Here is an 18,252-nt window from a genome sequence, read left to right as displayed (position 1 = left end):
AGGGCCACTGGGCACGTGCCCTGCGTACCTGGTTGGTATTTGGCCATGATTACTACAAGTTTAGATAGCTGGCTACACTAACTTACCAATCTAAAAATATTTAGCTGACATGGCTAATTGAGTGACTGTCAGTGAATGACATAGCAAGAGAAAATATACCTTGTCTATTCTAACTCTTAACAGTAAGTTGAGACTGACTGAGTTCCAAATTATTATTATTTTCAACACTTATGTCACTTATGCCTGGAGCCAGCCCTGTATGACAGTGTGGTGCCAGATTTCCTCCAGACGTGAGGCTTGGCATTCAGGCCAAAGAGTTCAATCTTGGTTTCATCAGACCAGAGAATCTTGTTTCTCATCGTCAGAGTCTTTAGGTGCCTTTTGGAAAACTCCAAGCGGGCCGTCATGTGCCTTATACTGAGGAGTGGCCTCCGTCTGGCCACTCTACCATAAAGCCCTGATTGGTGGAGTACTGCAGAGATGGTTGTCCTTCTGGAAGGTTCTCCCATCTCCACAGAGGAACTCTGGAGCTATGTCAGAGTGACCATCAGGTTCTTGGTCACCTCCCTGACCAAGGCCCTTCTCCCCCGATTGCTCAGTTTGTCTGTGCGGCCAGCTCTTGGAAGAGTCTTGGTGGTTCCAAACTTCTTCCATTTAAGAATGATGGATGCCACTATGTTCTTGGGGACGGACCTTCAATGCTGCATAAATGTTTTGGTACCTTTCCCCAAATCTGTGCCTCGACACAATCCTGTCTCTGAGCTCTACGGACAATTCCTTCGACCTCATGACTTGGTTTTTGCTCTGATAACTGTGGGACCTTATATAGACTGGTGTGTGCCATTCCATATCATGTCCAATCAATTTCATTTACCACAGGTGGACTCCAGTCAAGTTGTGGAAACATCTCAAGGATGATCAATGAAAACAGGATGCACCTGAGCTCAATTTCGAGTCTCATGGCAAAGGGTCTGAATACTTATGTAAATAAGGTATTTCTATTTTTTATACATTTGCAAACATTTCTAAAAAAACATTTTTCGCTTTGTCATTATGGGGTATTGTGTGTCGATTGCTGAGGACTTTTTTTTTTATCTTATCCATTTTAGAATAAGGCTGTAATGTAACAAAATGTGGAAAAAATAAAGGGGTCTGAGTACTTTCCAAAAGGCACTGTATGATCAAACACACAGCCAAAGTGAAACAATACCCAGACAGATGCAGCCATCAGTTCACCTGATCAGACATACAGACCAGGGTTAAGTCAGTCTGTTGGTAGGCGGCCTAAATCCATGTGGCAGGGCTTTACTCACAGTAATATTTAATGTGCTCTGACTCCATCTAATGGTGAAGATGACATTTTTCCACAAACACCATCAGTGATGATCATGAAGTGTATGGACAACGCATTTGAAATGTCTCTTTCTTCAGACATATATTTGGATATTCATATTATCTGCAGGCCTAACTATAACATTTAAATTGGCCATGCGTTATGTGGACCCTTCAGGAGTTTGTCAGCATCTAATGTAGGCATACTATTGTTAAATAATGTAACAATGTCATGAAATTGAGAGGTCTCTGTCATATGGGCATCGACCAACTCAAAGCACTAATGGAATGTGTCCCAACCCAGCCTGCCCCACCCCAGCTTAACAGAGACTATGGACCCTGTCAACAGCTGTGTGTGTCTGATTAACTTAGACCTCTTGTTCTTATTGACTAGCCAGGATGCAGTAGCCTGGTCCCAGATCTGTTTGTGCTATTGCCTACGCCATTGTCATGACCAAGTATGACAATTCCATAAGGAGTTGGCAAGAGAGCAGAAACAAACTGCCACCCAGGCTAAGGGTGCAGCTGTCAGACAAAGAATCACCATGCGTCTAATGTGTCAGAGCCCCTCTTGATGTGTGCGGCACAGAGGCTGCAGACAGAATGTAGGCCCCCCTCTATCTTGAGCAGCCATGCAGTTGACCAGGAATGAGGAGAATGAACATTGATATTTGTCCATCTGCTCGAAGAAATCCGTCTTCGTCTCCAGCTGATTCCACATTGTCTCAGCGTGTGCATATTTTCTTTTGAATGTATCACAGTATATTTCTATGGATTTCCAGAATCAATGTCTTTGAAACTTTGCCCCAGTGCTGTGCTCAGTCTGACGGAAAAGCACAGTGTACACTGAAGTCATTAGATGAGATGACACACAACAAATGGCAGCGGTGAGGATCTGCAAATCTAACAGGCATGACTGATCCTTTTATGTTTCCCACCAGACTACATGCCCCTTGAAGAAGTCCTGTTGCTTTCAAACTAACTCATATCGGCATTGACTACGTCTTTTAAAAATCATGATGTTCATCCATTACATAATTGCCTTTTATCCCCAACATAATGCAGCCTAATATATTTCCTATCAGTGTGGAATCAGCAGTTTTACTCTGGAAGCTGCTGCTACCCCTCCTAATACGTGGCATGAATATTTCATGATGTGTCAGGAGATAGAGATAGAGCGAGAGAGAGAGAGAGAGAGAGGGAGAGGGAGAGGGAGAGAGAGAGAGAGAGAGAGAGAAAGAGAGAAAGAAAAAAAGGGAGAGCAAGATCAATAGCCCCCTCCCCTGCCCACACCCTGCAGGAGGCACACATGCAGTGTCAGACGCAGCTCTGGACCACTCATAGACAGACACAGGCACGTGTAGCTTTTGGACGCGGCACACCCTGCTCTACGGTAAGAAATTCTCTGCATTAGATCTGTAGCATCATATATTACATGTATATCATATATATTCCATCTGTGTCTATATGTCATGCCATATCTACTACAGTCCATTTCCAACCCTTTTACTAGGATGATAAAGACAGTTACTATAAGTGCCACAGTAGGCTGGCTATTAGACAGCATTATCCAAAAAGACAGTGATTGTTTTAGGAGGGGATATTACTAATATACTGTAATATGATAGGGCACTTATTCTCAATCATTTGCCTGAGCACTCCCTGGGTGGAAGGGGAGCACATGCAACAGGACTGGATTTACAAGGAGGATGAGGGGTAGAAAGGGGGGAGAGAATGAAGGATGAGTACATGGGAGAACAAAGGCCAAGCCCAACAATACATGGAGGGTCTGAGGGGTGGACATTGGTGATCAGTCAGGTAGAGAGACCAACACTCATCCATGAAAATCTTACAACAGCTGTCCTTCACACCCACGTACACACAAGGGTAGCAGTCTTGAAACCCTGTTTGGCTGAAATTATTATGAGTAATGTTTCATTCTAAGGCGTGTCCATACTCATAGCTATTCGGATGAAAACATATTGATAGCAACTACTGTGCCTCATTTGCATCTCCCTCWTCATTTACAGCTATCATGTCTGACAAACCCAATATGAGAGAAATCTCCAGCTTCGACAAGACTAAGCTGAAGAAGACGGAGACCAGAGTGAAGAACCCATTGCCAACCAAAGAAAGTGAGTGAATCTTGTCCATCTAGCTCTGTGATGAATCTGCTTGAGCTAGGGCTCAGCCCTGTAAGGTGTTCCATGGGCTGTCAGATCCAGCTTATTGCTGGCATCTCTCCCTAGCAATAGATGACCAGGCAAGAAGAACCCATCCATGCAAGAGTAACTGTGTGTTCAGGGGAGGGTTTTCTATATACATTGATTGACAAAGAAAATGTAAATATGTGAGATTAACCATAGCGTTAACTACAGATTCTGTATAAAAGACACCTTGTACTGTACACTGCCCCAAAAGGGGGAGGGGTGTTCTCTCAATTTACATACATTTTACATGGTGACAGCATGAGTCAACATATGTGCTTCACTCAAGAACTGCAATCTGGAGAGGTGGTTTTATTAGTCAGGGACTGTCGGCCATCACACCCAACCACAGGAGGTTGGTGGCACCTTAATTGGGGAGGATGGGCTTGTGGTAATGGCTAGAGCGGAATAGGTGTAATGGTATCAAATACATCAAACACATGGTTTCCAGGTGTTTCATGCCATTCCATTTTCTCCATTACAGCCATTATTATGAGCTTTCCTCCCCTCAGCAGCCCCCACTGCACTCAAACATTTTGCTTTGATCAATTGTATCGTCTTAATCATTCAGTAATAGAAATATGTATAGAAATATCAGAGATAGCAGTTTTCTTCAAAAAGGGGTTAACATTTGTTTCCATGTTTTAGCAATCGACCAAGAGAGGAAACGAGAGCCATCACCTTGACCAGAGGAAGAGAAGTGTTTCCGACCAGCTACTTTAATTTGATTCTCTGACCTCCATCTGTCAAGAACCATAACTATGAAGGGAGAACAGGACCTTGACTTTTATCACACTGGTGCTCAACGAAATTGGAAAATGAGGGGTATTAGGATTGGTTGCTACAGTCAGAGGATGTTTTCGAAACACTTATTGCTCAATGTTTTTGTTTGTCTCTAAGTCAGAGTAATAAAAGATGACAAAAAGAGTTGTTCTATCATGTGAACAGGTTGTGTATATTCAAGTAGACTACAGGCCTAAAGACAAGTGGCCAAGCCTCCAAAAATGTACAAAAGTCCCACAGCCACACTCGCAAGCTATTTAACAGAATATTGAGGTATACTATCCTCTTCAATCTAGTCTTCACATTTCCCTAAACCTCAAGAGAAAAGCAGCTGCAGTTCAACAAACTTTGATTCGTTGCTAGCCCGGGTGCAAGTCTTTTTGATCCTTAAGGAATTGTTTCAGTTGACAATGAACAGATCCAGGCAAATKAGTTATTACCTACCTTGTGTTTTTCAAGCCATATTACCAGTTGTTTAATTACATGTAATTCTGCTGATTTACAGTGTGAAATGAAAATGGCATTTCTACCGGGTTTTCGAACCAGTGTGGACAATGGTTTCTCAGAACCGATGGCTTCTATGGTTGTGGCTAGATGGCGTACAGCTACGGACCAAGTGCTGCATGTTTGAGTTGCATCCGGGACAACTGTAGCATTTTAGCAAAACCTAATCGTAACCCAATTCTCCTTACCTGCCATGTTAAGTATCCTAACAGGCTAAAAAAACTCAAGCTATCAGGTCCAAGAAACCAATCACCAGGGACCTGCAAAACCACTGAAGACCAAGTGGGCCCGTACGGAATTAACTCAGATTGTCACTGGTGAAATGACATAAGAAATATTCAATTCAATCAAATTCCTAGCGTGAGTGACAGTCTGTGCCATCATGCCAAACAAAAATAGTTTGGCTTGACAATGAGCAATGGCRTTGGCAAGAGCACAAAGATCTGGGACCAGGCTGTAGGAGACAACAGACCTGGGACCAGGCTGAGGCCTTCAAAATCCCACATCAGAAGAAATCAAAACATTTACTATGTCGTGAAAGATCATTTTCAGTGCAATTAAACTGGTGTATGGAAACGCTTTACACACACACACAATACATGCTACTGTAGAAAAGATTCTGTAGAGCTGACATGCACATCTCTGTCAACATTACACAGTTGTCTGCCATTACAAACCACTGTCCAATTTAGATGTTGCCCCACAAACATGTTAGTGAGAATGTCAAACCACAGTCCAATTCTGATATTTTGCACCAATTGGTCTTTTGACAATTGGCAAAAATCGGAATTGGACATCCTGTATAAGTAAACAGCCATAAACAAATCTAATGAAACCAAAATGATGCATCAAAAAGCAAACAGTCAACCTAGTAAATAGACAACTTAAATATGACACAGCAGGAGAGACTTTCCACAACAGTAGGGAAAGGACAAATAAGTGTCTACAAATTATATGGAATTAATCTCCAATGCATTATCTTGGACATTTTGTTTGATTAGCATTTGAATAATTTGACAGTATCTGTAAGTTAAGCATTAAAGAGACAAAATTATAAAATCAATTTTATTTCTAACAATTAGCCAAAGACAATGAATGAGATTCCAGAGGGGCTGCAACTCCACGTAGCAATATTTTGCAGGCTTTAACTAGATTTTCTATAAATGCCACTTAACAGGTCAAAATTAAAATGAATCCAAAATATACTGGTTGGTTCCATCTACAAGTTGACATTCTCTAGACAATCTTAAATGAATTCAGATTTAGGCAAATCCCTTTTACATCATACCCCAATCCCACACTGAATTCCTTGTTGCAAGTCCAGAGCCAGAAAAGAAAGTAATCTAGAAACCAGAAAAAAATTACTCAAAATTGGTTTATTTCAAAAGCCCTGACAGCTTCTGATTCATGTAAATCCAGTCGACATGTAAAATACAACCATACAATACATTAGATTCAAAAAAGGTACCAAAAAGTACAGTAAAAATAACACTTCCATCTCTGGAAATGTGGACCCCCCCAAAAAAAGATAAAATAAAAACATGGAAAAGTGGCATTTACTTCTCCAGTTCCTCAGATGGTCTGTACAAATGGAGCATGAGTCATCCCACAGGAAAGAATCAAGTCCTGCATACTTCTGCCGCACCCATGGTCTTTCAAATCTGTGTTTACTTGAGTCCTTTAAGAGAGGAGAAAAAGGAATTGTTGCACACCACTTAAGACATGAGCCCACCACCCTGCATCAAAGAGCAAGCAAACAGCTAGGGCAACAAGCATGCAAGAAACGGGATGGATTAGAAAGTCAATGCTGCCGGTTAGAGTGGTTATGGCATAGCATTAAGGGAAACGGCAGACATTGTTAAATTTGCTGTGCAGCTTTAAGCAGATAGTCACCCATCTCCCACTCTAGAAAACCCATTGTGGTCCACCGCAACATCAACCCTTATTGATCCAGTAGTGTAGTTGTAGGGGTGCATCTGATGCAGATTGTGTGCTGGCAAATTTGAGGGTTTGAGGTTGTGTACTTTCAAAACAAGTTTCCTATCCCCAACAGCACTGTATTTACTTAATCCAATTGATGAAGWGTGGAGTAATTTCATTATAATCTACAATAGCCTTCCCCTGAGCCAGACTGTAAATCTTGGCAAGGAAATTTTTGGGCATCAATGCCACAAATCTAACAGCTATATCGCACCACAATGTTACAAAGCACTAAAATGCATACCTGCACTACATGTGATCAGTATGGCTTGTAGCTACCCTGGTGGCCTCCACGTCTTGGAGTTTTCCCATAGCTTGTATTGCCCTGGTCTGCAGGAATAGAGAGAGAGGACTGAGTGCTTCTGTGCAAAGACAAGTCAAACAATCAGGTAGGCGCTTGCCAGAGGTCTATACTCACTGTAGTCGTAGCCCCCTCCATAGTATCCAGCGGAGTAGTCATAGTTGCCGTAACTTCCATAGTTTCCATAGCCCTGCTGCCCACCATAGCCATAGCCCTGGTTGCCATAGCCTTGGCTCCAGTAATTACTATAACCCTGGTTCCCATATTGGTTTTGGCCTGAGGGAAAGAAACGTGGTTTTAAGTCACAAAATCGTTTTGCACTAAATTATAATCCAGATTTTTATGGTCCAAGGATGGATGCCCATTAGCAACCCACTTTCTCAGATCCTTCAATGCCTTGTGAGCTCAACACCCGTCATGCACCCTTATGCCTTAGGTCACTCATAACTACGTCGGACTGCTTGCTTTAATACGCACCACCACGCCCCCTGCCTCCCCGGCCTCCTCCATAGCTGCCGCCGCCRCCRCCACCACCACCACGGCCTCCGAACTGCTGCTGCTGGTACACCTCCTTGGGCTGGGCGATTTTGATCTCACACTGGAATTAAATCAGGAAGGATGTTTAATAATAGATGCTGTAAGGACATGACAGCATGCAGTACAAACATGCAAGAGTTATTCATACATTCATTTGGATTCTAGTGTCAAGCTCACACTGGACCCCCATTTCAGTCAGGACACTGCCAACACAATCTATTTGAACTTGACAAATTGTATCTGAATACCGACATGCAAAATTGAAATGGTGTTTAATTTGGACAGAATAATTCTAGTAATTTCACACCATGCAAGTGGGTCTGAAAAACTCTTGCATGCAATGTGCATTTCAGTGAGGAAGCATTATTTAACACCACATTGCATGAGCATGTCCCAAAGCATTTCAGGAGAGAATGAACAAATGTACAGACTAAGCAATTAGACAAGTTTGCATTTCACACAAATAAGATGCTTAGCCAGACCGATAAACACTGAACAAAAATATAAAACGCAACATGTAAAGTACTCATTGCATGAACAGAAATAAAAAGATCCCAAAAACGTCCCATAATCAATTTGTGCACAAATTTGTTTACATCCCTGCATTTGTCCTTTGCCAAGATAATCTATCCACCTGACAGGTACGGCATATCAAGAAGCTCATGAAACAGCATGATCACAACACCTTGTGCTGTGGAAAATAAAAAGGGCACTAAAATTGGCAGTTTTATCACAACTCCACAAATGTCTCCAATTGAGGGAGCGTGCAATTTGAATGCTGACTGCAGGAATGTCCACCAGAGCTGTTGCCAGATATGGTCATTTATTGTTCATTTCTCTAAGCCACCTCCAATAAATGTTTTAGAGAATTTGGCAGTACGTCCAACCGGCCTCACAACCGCAGACCACATGTATGGCTTTGTGTGGACGAACAGTTTGCTGATCTTAAAGTTGTGAACAGAGTRCCCCGTGTGGGCAGTGGGGTTATGGAACCAACACAATTGCATTTTATCGATGGCAATTTGAATGCACAGAAATACTGTGACGAGATCCTGAGGCCCATTGTCGTGCCATTCATCTGCCGACATCTCATATTTCAGCATGATAATACACGGCACCATGTCGCAAGGTTCTGTACACAATTCCAGGAAGCTGAAAATGTCTCAGTTCGTTCTTGGCCTGCACTCAGAAACCCGTTGAGCACGTTTTTTTAAAATGTATTTGTAACCAACATGTGCATATCTGTATTCCAAGTCATGTGAAATCTATAGATTAGGGCCTAATGAATTTATTTCAACTGACCGATTTCCTTATATGAACTATAACTGAGTAAAAYCGTAGAAATTGTTGCATATTGCGCTTATATTTTTGTCAGTATAGAATGATAACCACAGCATACACATTAACCCACATTTCCCACCATCAACCGTAAATTAAAAATAGGTTTAAGAAATATACATACAAGGCCTTCCTTTCCGTTTGTTACCTTGGTTCCACAGACATTGTGGAACTTTTTTTCAAGGCATTTTTTAACAGTGGCCTCTTCTTTGAATGTGATGAAGATAAACCCCCTCCTTTTTTTGAACTTGGGGTCCACTGGAAGTTCAATGGATTCAATCTGAAGATGTGAATTATGACACATTTAGAACACTGGAAAATCAATAGCTACTAAAACATACAGGAAGGTCAGGTTGAGGCCATCATAGGACAATGACAAACCTCTCCAAAGGTTCCAAAGTATTCTCTTATGGTCTCCTCTGTTGCTTCTGGGTTTAGGCCACCAACAAAGATCTTCTTGGCTGGTTCCTTCTTCATTGCCATCGCCTTCTTTGGGTCTATCTGTCGTCCATCTAGCCTGTGTTCTTTCTGCTCAAGAACCTACCAGGTTAGAGATAAGGTTAGTATACAAAGCCCAACTTGTCACAATGTAAAACCATGTCACCTTCCTCATGGCACATACCTTGTCTACACTTGCTGCTTCTTTGAACAAGATGAACCCAAACCCACGTGATCGTCCTGTGTTTGAGTCCATCTTGATGGTACAATCAGTCACCTCTCCAAATTTGGAGAAGTAGTCTTTCAGGTCTTTTTTGCTAGTGTCCCAGCTAAGTCCACCTACAAACATTTTGCTGCAGAGAAACACAGATCAGTAACACACCTAGGACAATTTTCATAGGCTGACAACTAAGCAGCCACTATAAACATTTGTTTTGATATTATTAAAAAATCTCAAATTACTACGGACATTGTGGCTTACAAACTTGTACAGGCCAGTAACAGACTGGGTGTTCACACATTTTGGTGGAAATATAGCTGAGAATTCTCAACTCCACGATATGTACATCACATCTCAATAGAGTTGGACACGATGAGTTTTGGTGGAGTACCTCCAACTAAATCGAGTCGTATCATTCAGTAAATACATACCTCATTAGTCCTGTGTAAAGGCGTTATTTTCTATGGGTGCTGAATTTAGTTTTTTGTAACTAAATTCTGTGTGACCTGTCAAATTGCGTCACGTAATCTGCGCATGACTATGAAGTTAACTACTTAAAACACACTACCAAGCAATAGTTCTATAAATATCAATGATTGAACGCTTACTGTGCATTTGTGCTTGTCATAGTTGTCAGTGGGAGTTCAAATCCACAGTTTATCAACTCCACTGTAGAGTTGAGAATTCTCAGCTAGTTGAATCACTGCAACTCATAACACTAAATATTTTGAAAAATGATATATAACTGAATTCTAGCCAGTTGAAGTCCATCCCCCAAATGGGCTGCACATGGCTCCAAAAATGAAAATATACCAAGGAGGTTACGTTAGTATGTTAAAACAACCATACAGAAACGTACCCAGCGTCATCCTCGCCTTTACTTGCATTTATCTGTCCCCCCTCTGCCGCTCCGTTCTGCGTGACTCCTTCCTCCACCACAGCCGGTTCCTCTGCCACTGGCTCTCCCTCTACCGTGCAGCTCAGTTCTTCTTGTTCCTCTGCCACGGGGTGTTCTGTGGATTCTTCTGCTCCATTCAGTTCTTCCTCGGCTTCATTTCCATTTTTAGCAGTCTCCATGAATTGCTGCTCAGCGTCGTCAGACATAGTGATCGCCTACCATGGGAAAAAATAACGTTAGCTAGCAGCCTATATGAATAGCATTTCCTGTAGACAACCATGAACATTCTAGAAGTAGGCCCCAATGACTGCCCTGCCATACACTTAACCGGCTTCTCTAAGCTTGTTAACATAGCAACACTAACATTTGAGTTGATAAAACACCACAGCCAAAGTTTAATTGTATTCTACTTTATACGGATACAATCAAACTGTGCACATAATCAATTCAAAGGCCTGATATCCTAATCTGAACAGATCTWTTTAGCAATTACGATAGCTCGCTAATGTTAGCTGGTTATTCTGCTCGTGTTTGCGGCCTGCCAGTGCCTGATTTGACAAACCGAGTTAGCTTGCAATAGCTAATGACGTTAGAGCAGCTATACTTTATTTAGMTAGCGCGAAACCGAGGGACATAAATCGTTGAATCACAACGCAATGTGTGCGATATAAAACGAAAATAGCGCTTACTGTTTAAAATGTACGCTGCTATTCAAGATGGATACTCTCCGACTCCGCTAACTCGTGGCAATCTTTATACTACCGGATAGAGTACCACAGTGTTGTCATCATAATACCCATAAAACCTAACGGTCAAACACGGAAATGGTTCCAATTGGTTTTTCACCATACATTTTTTCCCATAGGAGATTTTAGAATCACTTCAAACAAGGTCTGTGTTTTCGTGGATCAACGTATAATGTAATGATGGGAAACCAAGGCTTTCTGAAGGCTTCGGCATTTTCACCAAATTGTACCGAAAAACGGTTCTTTACTCTGAGCTTCATTATCTGTTCAGAATGCACGTTAGGGACATCTGCTGGTCAGCAATAAATAGCAGCTTATGATTATCAGACATTAGTTTTAGCAAATCAAATTTTATTTGTCACATGCGCCGAATACAACAGGTGTCGACCTTACAGTGAAATGCCTAAAGCCCTTAACCAATAACGCAGTAAAAAAAAATAAAAAAAATAAGAATAATAATAAGAAAAAAAGCAAATAATTAAGACCAGCAGTAAAATAACAATAGCGAGGATATATACAGGGGGTACCGGTACAGAGTCAATGTGCGGGGGGAACCGGTTAGTCAAGGTAATTGAGGTAATATGTACATGTAGGTAGAGTGACTATTAACGTGACTTATGCATAGATAATGATAGAGAGTAGCAGCAGTGTAAAAGAGGGGGGTGGCAATGCAAATAGTCTGGGTAGCCATTTGATTAGTTGTTCAGGAGTCTTATGGCTTGGGGGGTAGAAGCTGTTTAGAAGCCCCAGTACCACTTGCCATGCGGTAGCAGAAAGAACAGTCTATGACTAGGGTGGCTGGAGTCTTTGCCAATTTTTAGGGCCTTCCTCCACCGCCTGGTAAAGAGGTCCTGGATGGCAGGAAGCTTGGCCCCAGTGATGTACTGGGCCGTACACACTACCCTCTGTAGTGAATTGCGGTCAGAGGCCGAGCAGTTGCCATACCAGACAGCGATGCAACCAGTCAGGATGCTCTCAATGGTGCAGCCGTTTAACTTTTTGAGGATCTGAGGACCCATGCCAAATCTTTTCAGTCTCCTGAGGGGGAATACGTTTTGTTGTGCCCTCTTCACGACTGTCTTGGTGTGATTGGACCATGTTTGTTTGTTGGTGATGTGGACCCCAAGGAACTTGAAGCTCTCAACCTGCTCCACTACAGCCCTGTCGATGAGAATGGGGGCGTGCTCGGTTCTCCTTTTCCTGTAGTCCACAATCATCTCCTTTGTCTTGATCACGTTGAGGGAGAGGTTGCTGTCCTGGCACGACACGGCCAGGTCTCTGACCTCCTCCCTATAGGCTGTCTCGTCGTTGATCAGGCCTACCACGGTTGTGTCATCGGCAAACTGAATGATGGTGTTGGAGTCGTGCCTAGCCGTGCAGTCATGAGTGAATAGGGAGTACAGGAGGGGACTGAGCACGCACCCCTGAGGGGCCCCCGATATACAGTACCAGTCAAGAGTTGACACACCTACTMATTTTTCTTTATTTGTACTATTTTCTACAGTGTAGAATAATAGTGAAGACATCAAAACTATGAAATAACATATTATTTACAGTTGAAGTCGGAAGTTTACATACACCTTAGCCAAAWACATTTAAACTCAGTTTTTCACAATTCCTGACATTTAATCCTAGTAAAAATTCAGGGCCTTGTGATGGCCACTCCAATACCTTGACTTTGTTGTCCTTAAGCCATTTTGCCACAACTTTGGAAGTATGCTTGGGGTCATTGTCCATTTGGAAGACCCATTTGCGACCAAGCTTTAACTTCCCGACTGATGTCTTGAGATGTTGCTTCAATATATCCACATTATTTTCCTGCCTCATGATGCCATCTATTTTATGAAGTGCACCAGTCCTTCCTGCAGCAAAGCACCCCCACAACATGATGCTACCACCCCCGTTCTTCACGGTTGGGATGGTGTTCTTCAGCTTGCAAGCCTCCCCCTTTTTCCTCCAAACATAATGATGGTCATTATGGCCAAACAGTTCTATTTTTGTTTCATCAGACCAGAGGACATTTCTCCAAAAAAGTACGATCTTTGTCCCCATGTGCAGTTGCAAACCKTAGTCTGGCTTTTTTATGGCAGTTTTGAAGCAGTGGCTTCTTCCTTGCTGAGCGGCCTTTCAGGTTATGTCGATATAGGACTCGTTCTACTGTGGATATAGATACTTTTGTACCTGTTTCCACCAGCATCTTCCCAAGGTCCTTTGCTGTTGTTCATGGATTGATTTGCACTTTTCGCACAACAGTACGTTCATCTCTAGGAGACAGAACGCGTCTCCTTCCTGAGCGGTATGACGGCTGCGTGGTCCCATGGTGTTTGTTTATCCTTGCGTACTATTGTTTGTACAGATGAACGTGGTACCTTCAGGCGTTTGGAAAGCAAAGAGGCACTGAGTTTGAAGTTAGGCCTTGAAATACATCCACAGGTACACCTCCAGTTGACTCAAATTAGGTCAATTAGCCTATGAAAAGCTTCTAANAGGCCTTGAAATACATCCACAGGTACACCTCCAGTTGACTCAAATTAGGTCAATTAGCCTATGAAAAGCTTCTAAAGCCATGATATCATTTTCTGGAATTTTCCAAGCTGTTTAAAGGCACAGTCAACTTAGTGTATGTAAACTTCTGACCCACTGGAATTGTGATACAGTGAATTATAAGTGAAATAATCTGTCTGTAAACAATTTTTCGAAAATTTACTTGTGTCAYGCGCAAAGTAGATGTCCTAACCGACTTGCCAAAACTATAGTTTATTAACAAGAAATTTGTGGAGTGGTTGAAAAACGAGTGTTAATGACTCCAACCTAGATGTATGTAAACTTCCGACTTGTCACGCCCTGACCTTAGAGATCCTCTTTATGTCTCTATTTTGGTTTGGTCAGGGCGTGAGTTGGGGTGGGCATTCTATGTTTTCTATTTCTATGTGTTTGGCCGGGTGTGGTTCTCAATCAAAGGCAGCTGTCTATCGTTGTCTATGATTGAGAACCATACTTAGGTAGCCTTTTCCCACCTGTGTTTTGTGGGTAGTTGTTTTCTGTTTTGTGTCTGCACCAGACAGAACTGTTTCGCTTCCGTTCTCCTGTTTGTTGTTTTTGTTCGATGTGGTTTTTTGGATTAAATCATGAACATTTTAGACGCTGCACCCTGGTCCACTCTTCCTTCAGCCCACGAGAACCGTTACAGAACTACCCACCAGCAAAGGACCAAGCAGCGTGACCAGGAGGAGCAGGGATCCTGGGCCCGGGAGAAGAAAGAATGGAGGACATCGTGGACATGGGAGGAGGGGATGGCAGGGGACAAGACCCTGCCATGGAAACAGGCTGAAGTAGCGAGGGAGGAACAACTTCGCTACCAGGAGTCACAGCAACGAAGCAGACACGAGAGGCAGCCCCAAAACATTTTTGGGGGAGGCACACGGGGAGTGTAGCAGAGTCAGGATTCAGACCTGAGCCAACTCCCGGTGCTTACCGTAGGGAGCCGAGGATGGAACCAGAGCCAGTCGAGGTGAAATTGGAGGTGAGCGAAGGGAGAGAAGCAGAGACAGTGAAGGAGTTGATGGGGAGATTGGAGGAGAGAGTAATGAGAGAGTTGGTGCATGAGGCATGACATCCGCCCGACAGAGCGTGTCCTCGATTTGATGTCACCTGAGTCAGCTCACCATACTCGTCCTGAGGTGCGTGCTAGCCGTCTAGTGAAGACTGTGCCAGCCCCACGCACCAGGCCTCCTGTGCGCCTCCCCAGCCCTGCACGTCTTGTGCCAGCTTGGCGCTCCAGACCTCCAGTGCGCCTCCACAGTCCAGTGAGTCCTGCGCCGGCTCTAGGCAGGGTTTCCCCAGTTCGCCAGGAGGACCCAGTGCGGCCTGTTCCAGCTCCTCGTATGTGCCGGGCTAGAGTGGGCATTCAGCCTGGAAGAGTGGTGCCAAGGCTACGCACCAGATCTCCAGTGCTCCCCCACAGCCCGGTCTATCCTGTGCCTCCTCCACGGACCAGGCCTCCAGTAGGTCTCCACAGCCTGGTGAGTCCTGTGCCGGCAGCCTGTCCGGGGCTGCCAGAGTCTCCCTCCTTTCCGGAGCTGCCAGAGTCTCCCTCCTGTCCGGAGCTGCCAGAGTCGCCCTCCCTGGTCCCGGAGCTGCCAGAGTCGCCCTCCTGTCCGGAGCTGCCAGAGTCGCCCTCCCTGTCCCGGAGCTGCCAGAGTCGCCGCCTCCTGTCTGGGGTCGGCGGCGAGGGTCCCCGCTCCAGAGGCGCCACCTAAGTGGGCCAAGCTTAAGGTGGAGCGGAGGTCCCGCACCAGAGCCGCCACCGCGGCCGGAGTCCACACCTTTGGGGGGGGGGGGTTACTGTCACGCCCTGACCTTAGAGATCGTTTTTATGTCTCTATTTTGGTTTGGTCAGGGCGTGAGTTGGGGTGTGCATTCTATGTTTTCTAGTTCTATGCGTTTGGCCGGTGTGGTTCTCAATCAGAGGCAGCTGTCTATCGTTGTCTCTGATTGAGAACCATTCTTAGGTAGCCTTTTCCACCTGTGTTTTGTGGGTAGTTGTTTTCTGTTTTGTGTTGTTTCTCCTGACAGCACTGTTTCGTTTCTTACATTCTCTTTGTTATTTTGTTTCATGTTCTGTTATAATAAATTAACATGGACACTTACCATGCTGCGTTTTGGTCCGATCCTGACTACTCTTCATCAGACGAAGAGGATCGTTACACGACTTCAACTGTATATTCCCCACTGTTTCACTTAAATCCTGCTCAGCTTAAAAGGTACAATGCAGACGTTTTTATCATAATATAAAATCATTTCTTGGAAACAATTAAGTACCTTACTGTGATTGATTTCAATTAAAATGGTCAAAAAGAAACAAATAGCTTCTTTGCAAATTGCAATTTCTCAAACAAGAATTTTGCTAGGACTGTCTGGGAGTGGTCTGAGTGGGGAGGGACAATTTTGCTGTTATTGGCAGAGGTTTTTCTTATTGTTCTATAAACTAATTTACCGCATGGGGATGTCACCATGGAAAGGCCAAAGCTCCATCCCACCAAAACAGGCTGAAATTTCAGGATGTCTTTTTCAAATAGCTCTTACACTAAAAGGCCATTATCATAATTTTCTAAATTTCACAGTATTATTCCAACCTCATTGTGTGGAAATTAACACTGAGTGTACAAAACATGTTTTTTCTATTACACGCTGTAGACGGACCAGGTGAATCCACGTGAAAGCTATGATCCTTTTTGATGTCACATTAAATCCACTTCAATCAGTGTAGATGAAGGAGAGGAGACAGGTTAAAGTAGGATTTTTAAGCCTTGAGACAATTGAGACTGATTATGTGCATGCCATTCAGAGGATGAATGGTCAAGCCAAAAGATTTAAGTGCCTTTGAACAGGGGGGTGGGGGTATGGCAGTAGGTGCCAGGCGCACCAGTTTGAGTGTGTCAAGAACTGCAACGCTGCTGGGGTTTTCACGCTCCACAGTTTCCCGTGTGTGTCAAGAGTGATCCACCACCCTAAGGACATCCAGCTAACTTGACACAACTGTGGGAAGCGTTGGAGTCAACATGGGCCAGCATCCCTATGGGACGCTTTAGACACCTTTTAGTGTCCATGCCCTGACAAATGTAGGCTATTCTGAGGGAAAATATATACACTCAGTGTATATAAAACACAGTAAAATCATGTGTTTGACTGSACTGGATCTTTAAACTGAACTGTGCTACAACCAGTATGGCTATCTGATTCTGAATAACTGCAGTTAAAGTTTTCCTGATGAAACATCAGCATCTAGTAGATTAAATGGCACACTTTTCCAACGGACGCTCAAAACACATTGGTACTTTAAATTAAAAAAATGTACTTCGATAGAAACACATACATACATTCTCAACAACAGCAACTAAACTCCACGACTGTACCACGTGGTCATTATTCTCACAATTTTTGCAGTTCTTTTAATTGGTGGCTTGACCAGGCTAGAGGAGAGTGAGAATTGGGAGGGGACTCCCTTGCACACTAAGGTGGAGTGGAGAAGCCTCCATCTCAAACCCAGGTGCTCCTGCTATAGCCTAGCCCCAGGCCCCCTACCGTCCTCAATAGCAAGAAGCAACTGGCTGCTGGGTGGGAGAGGGAGAGGAAGGCTTGAGCCTGGGGAGGGACATGTCAATATGGAACTACTCCAGACTAAGGAAACTACATGCATGAGAGTCAGGTTGGTGTCTAATCAGAGCATCAGAGATCTACAGACAGATAGGGGAAAGAGAAGAGACAGTAGTACCAGGGTTGGGCTCAATTCCATTTCATTTAAGTAAATTCAATGAGAATTGAATGAAAAGCATTTGAAATTGGAATTGACCCCAACCCTGGTTGTCACTGTTCACTGACATACAAACCCTACTGTAGGGATGATAGATTTTGATTCAACAAAATAATGTATTGTAATGAATTGTAAATGACAGTCTTACTGCTCCTAGCAGGTAAGGGCTTCCGGCATCTCCTAGGAGATGACAGCCCATGATTTGCAGAGCTTCAGCTTCAGCTGAGAAGAAATACATGCAGGTGAACCCAGTGACTTATAATTACACTGCAATATACACTCAATGGACAGTTTATCAGGTACACCCATTTAGAAAAGAGGGTCGCACCCCTCTTTACCTCCAGAACAGCCTGAATTATTTGGGGCATGGACACATTGCTCAATTGGTATCAAGGGACCTAATGTGTGCCAGAAAAACATTCCCCACACCATTACACCACCGCCACCAGCCTGTACCGTTGACACCTGGCAGAATGGGGCCATAACTTATGCTGCTTACTCTAAATCCTGACTCTGCCATCAGCATGATGCAACAGGAACCGAGATTCGTTGGACCAGGCAATGTTTTTCCACTCCTCAGTTGTCCAGTGTTGGTGATTGCGTGCCCACTGGAGCTGCTTCTTCTCGTTTTTAGCTGATAGGAGTGGAACCCGGT

General features: G+C 43.6%; 2 protein-coding genes across 4 annotated transcripts; one reads left to right on the top strand and one right to left on the bottom strand.

The window, feature by feature from the left end:
• The first annotated feature begins 2,634 nt into the window (after window positions 1-2,634).
• Window positions 2,635-4,317, top strand: LOC111980683 (thymosin beta-11-like). Its single transcript, XM_024011554.2, has 3 exons — window positions 2,635-2,725; window positions 3,363-3,467; window positions 4,188-4,317. Exons 2-3 carry the CDS (start codon window positions 3,368-3,370, stop codon window positions 4,223-4,225), a joined length of 138 nt encoding a protein of 45 aa, XP_023867322.1. The 5' UTR covers window positions 2,635-2,725; window positions 3,363-3,367; the 3' UTR covers window positions 4,226-4,317.
• A 1,866-nt stretch (window positions 4,318-6,183) lies between these two features.
• LOC111980682 (heterogeneous nuclear ribonucleoprotein A/B) lies at window positions 6,184-11,315 on the bottom strand. 3 transcript variants are annotated; one of them, XM_024011551.2, is made up of 9 exons: window positions 11,228-11,315; window positions 10,500-10,753; window positions 9,605-9,773; window positions 9,364-9,522; window positions 9,107-9,262; window positions 7,585-7,705; window positions 7,225-7,383; window positions 7,051-7,136; window positions 6,184-6,504 (listed from the first exon to the last, which is right to left on the bottom strand). In XM_024011551.2, the coding sequence occupies exons 2-8, from the start codon at window positions 10,742-10,744 to the stop codon at window positions 7,066-7,068; spliced, it is 1,080 nt and encodes a 359-aa protein (XP_023867319.1). In that variant the 5' UTR covers window positions 10,745-10,753; window positions 11,228-11,315; the 3' UTR covers window positions 6,184-6,504; window positions 7,051-7,065. The 3 variants fall into 3 exon arrangements, with proteins under 3 accessions (XP_023867319.1, XP_023867320.1, XP_023867321.1); XM_024011552.2 differs by having other exon boundaries at window positions 9,131-9,262; XM_024011553.2 differs by lacking the exon at window positions 7,051-7,136.
• Between the last annotated feature and the right edge of the window lie 6,937 nt (window positions 11,316-18,252).

The sequence above is a fragment of the Salvelinus sp. IW2-2015 genome, linkage group LG20 (genome assembly GCF_002910315.2).
Source record: "Salvelinus sp. IW2-2015 linkage group LG20, ASM291031v2, whole genome shotgun sequence".
NCBI lineage: Eukaryota > Metazoa > Chordata > Actinopteri > Salmoniformes > Salmonidae > Salvelinus > Salvelinus sp. IW2-2015.
The sequence above is the reverse complement of the archived record's forward strand: the minus strand, read 5'-3'. Positions and strand labels throughout refer to the sequence as shown.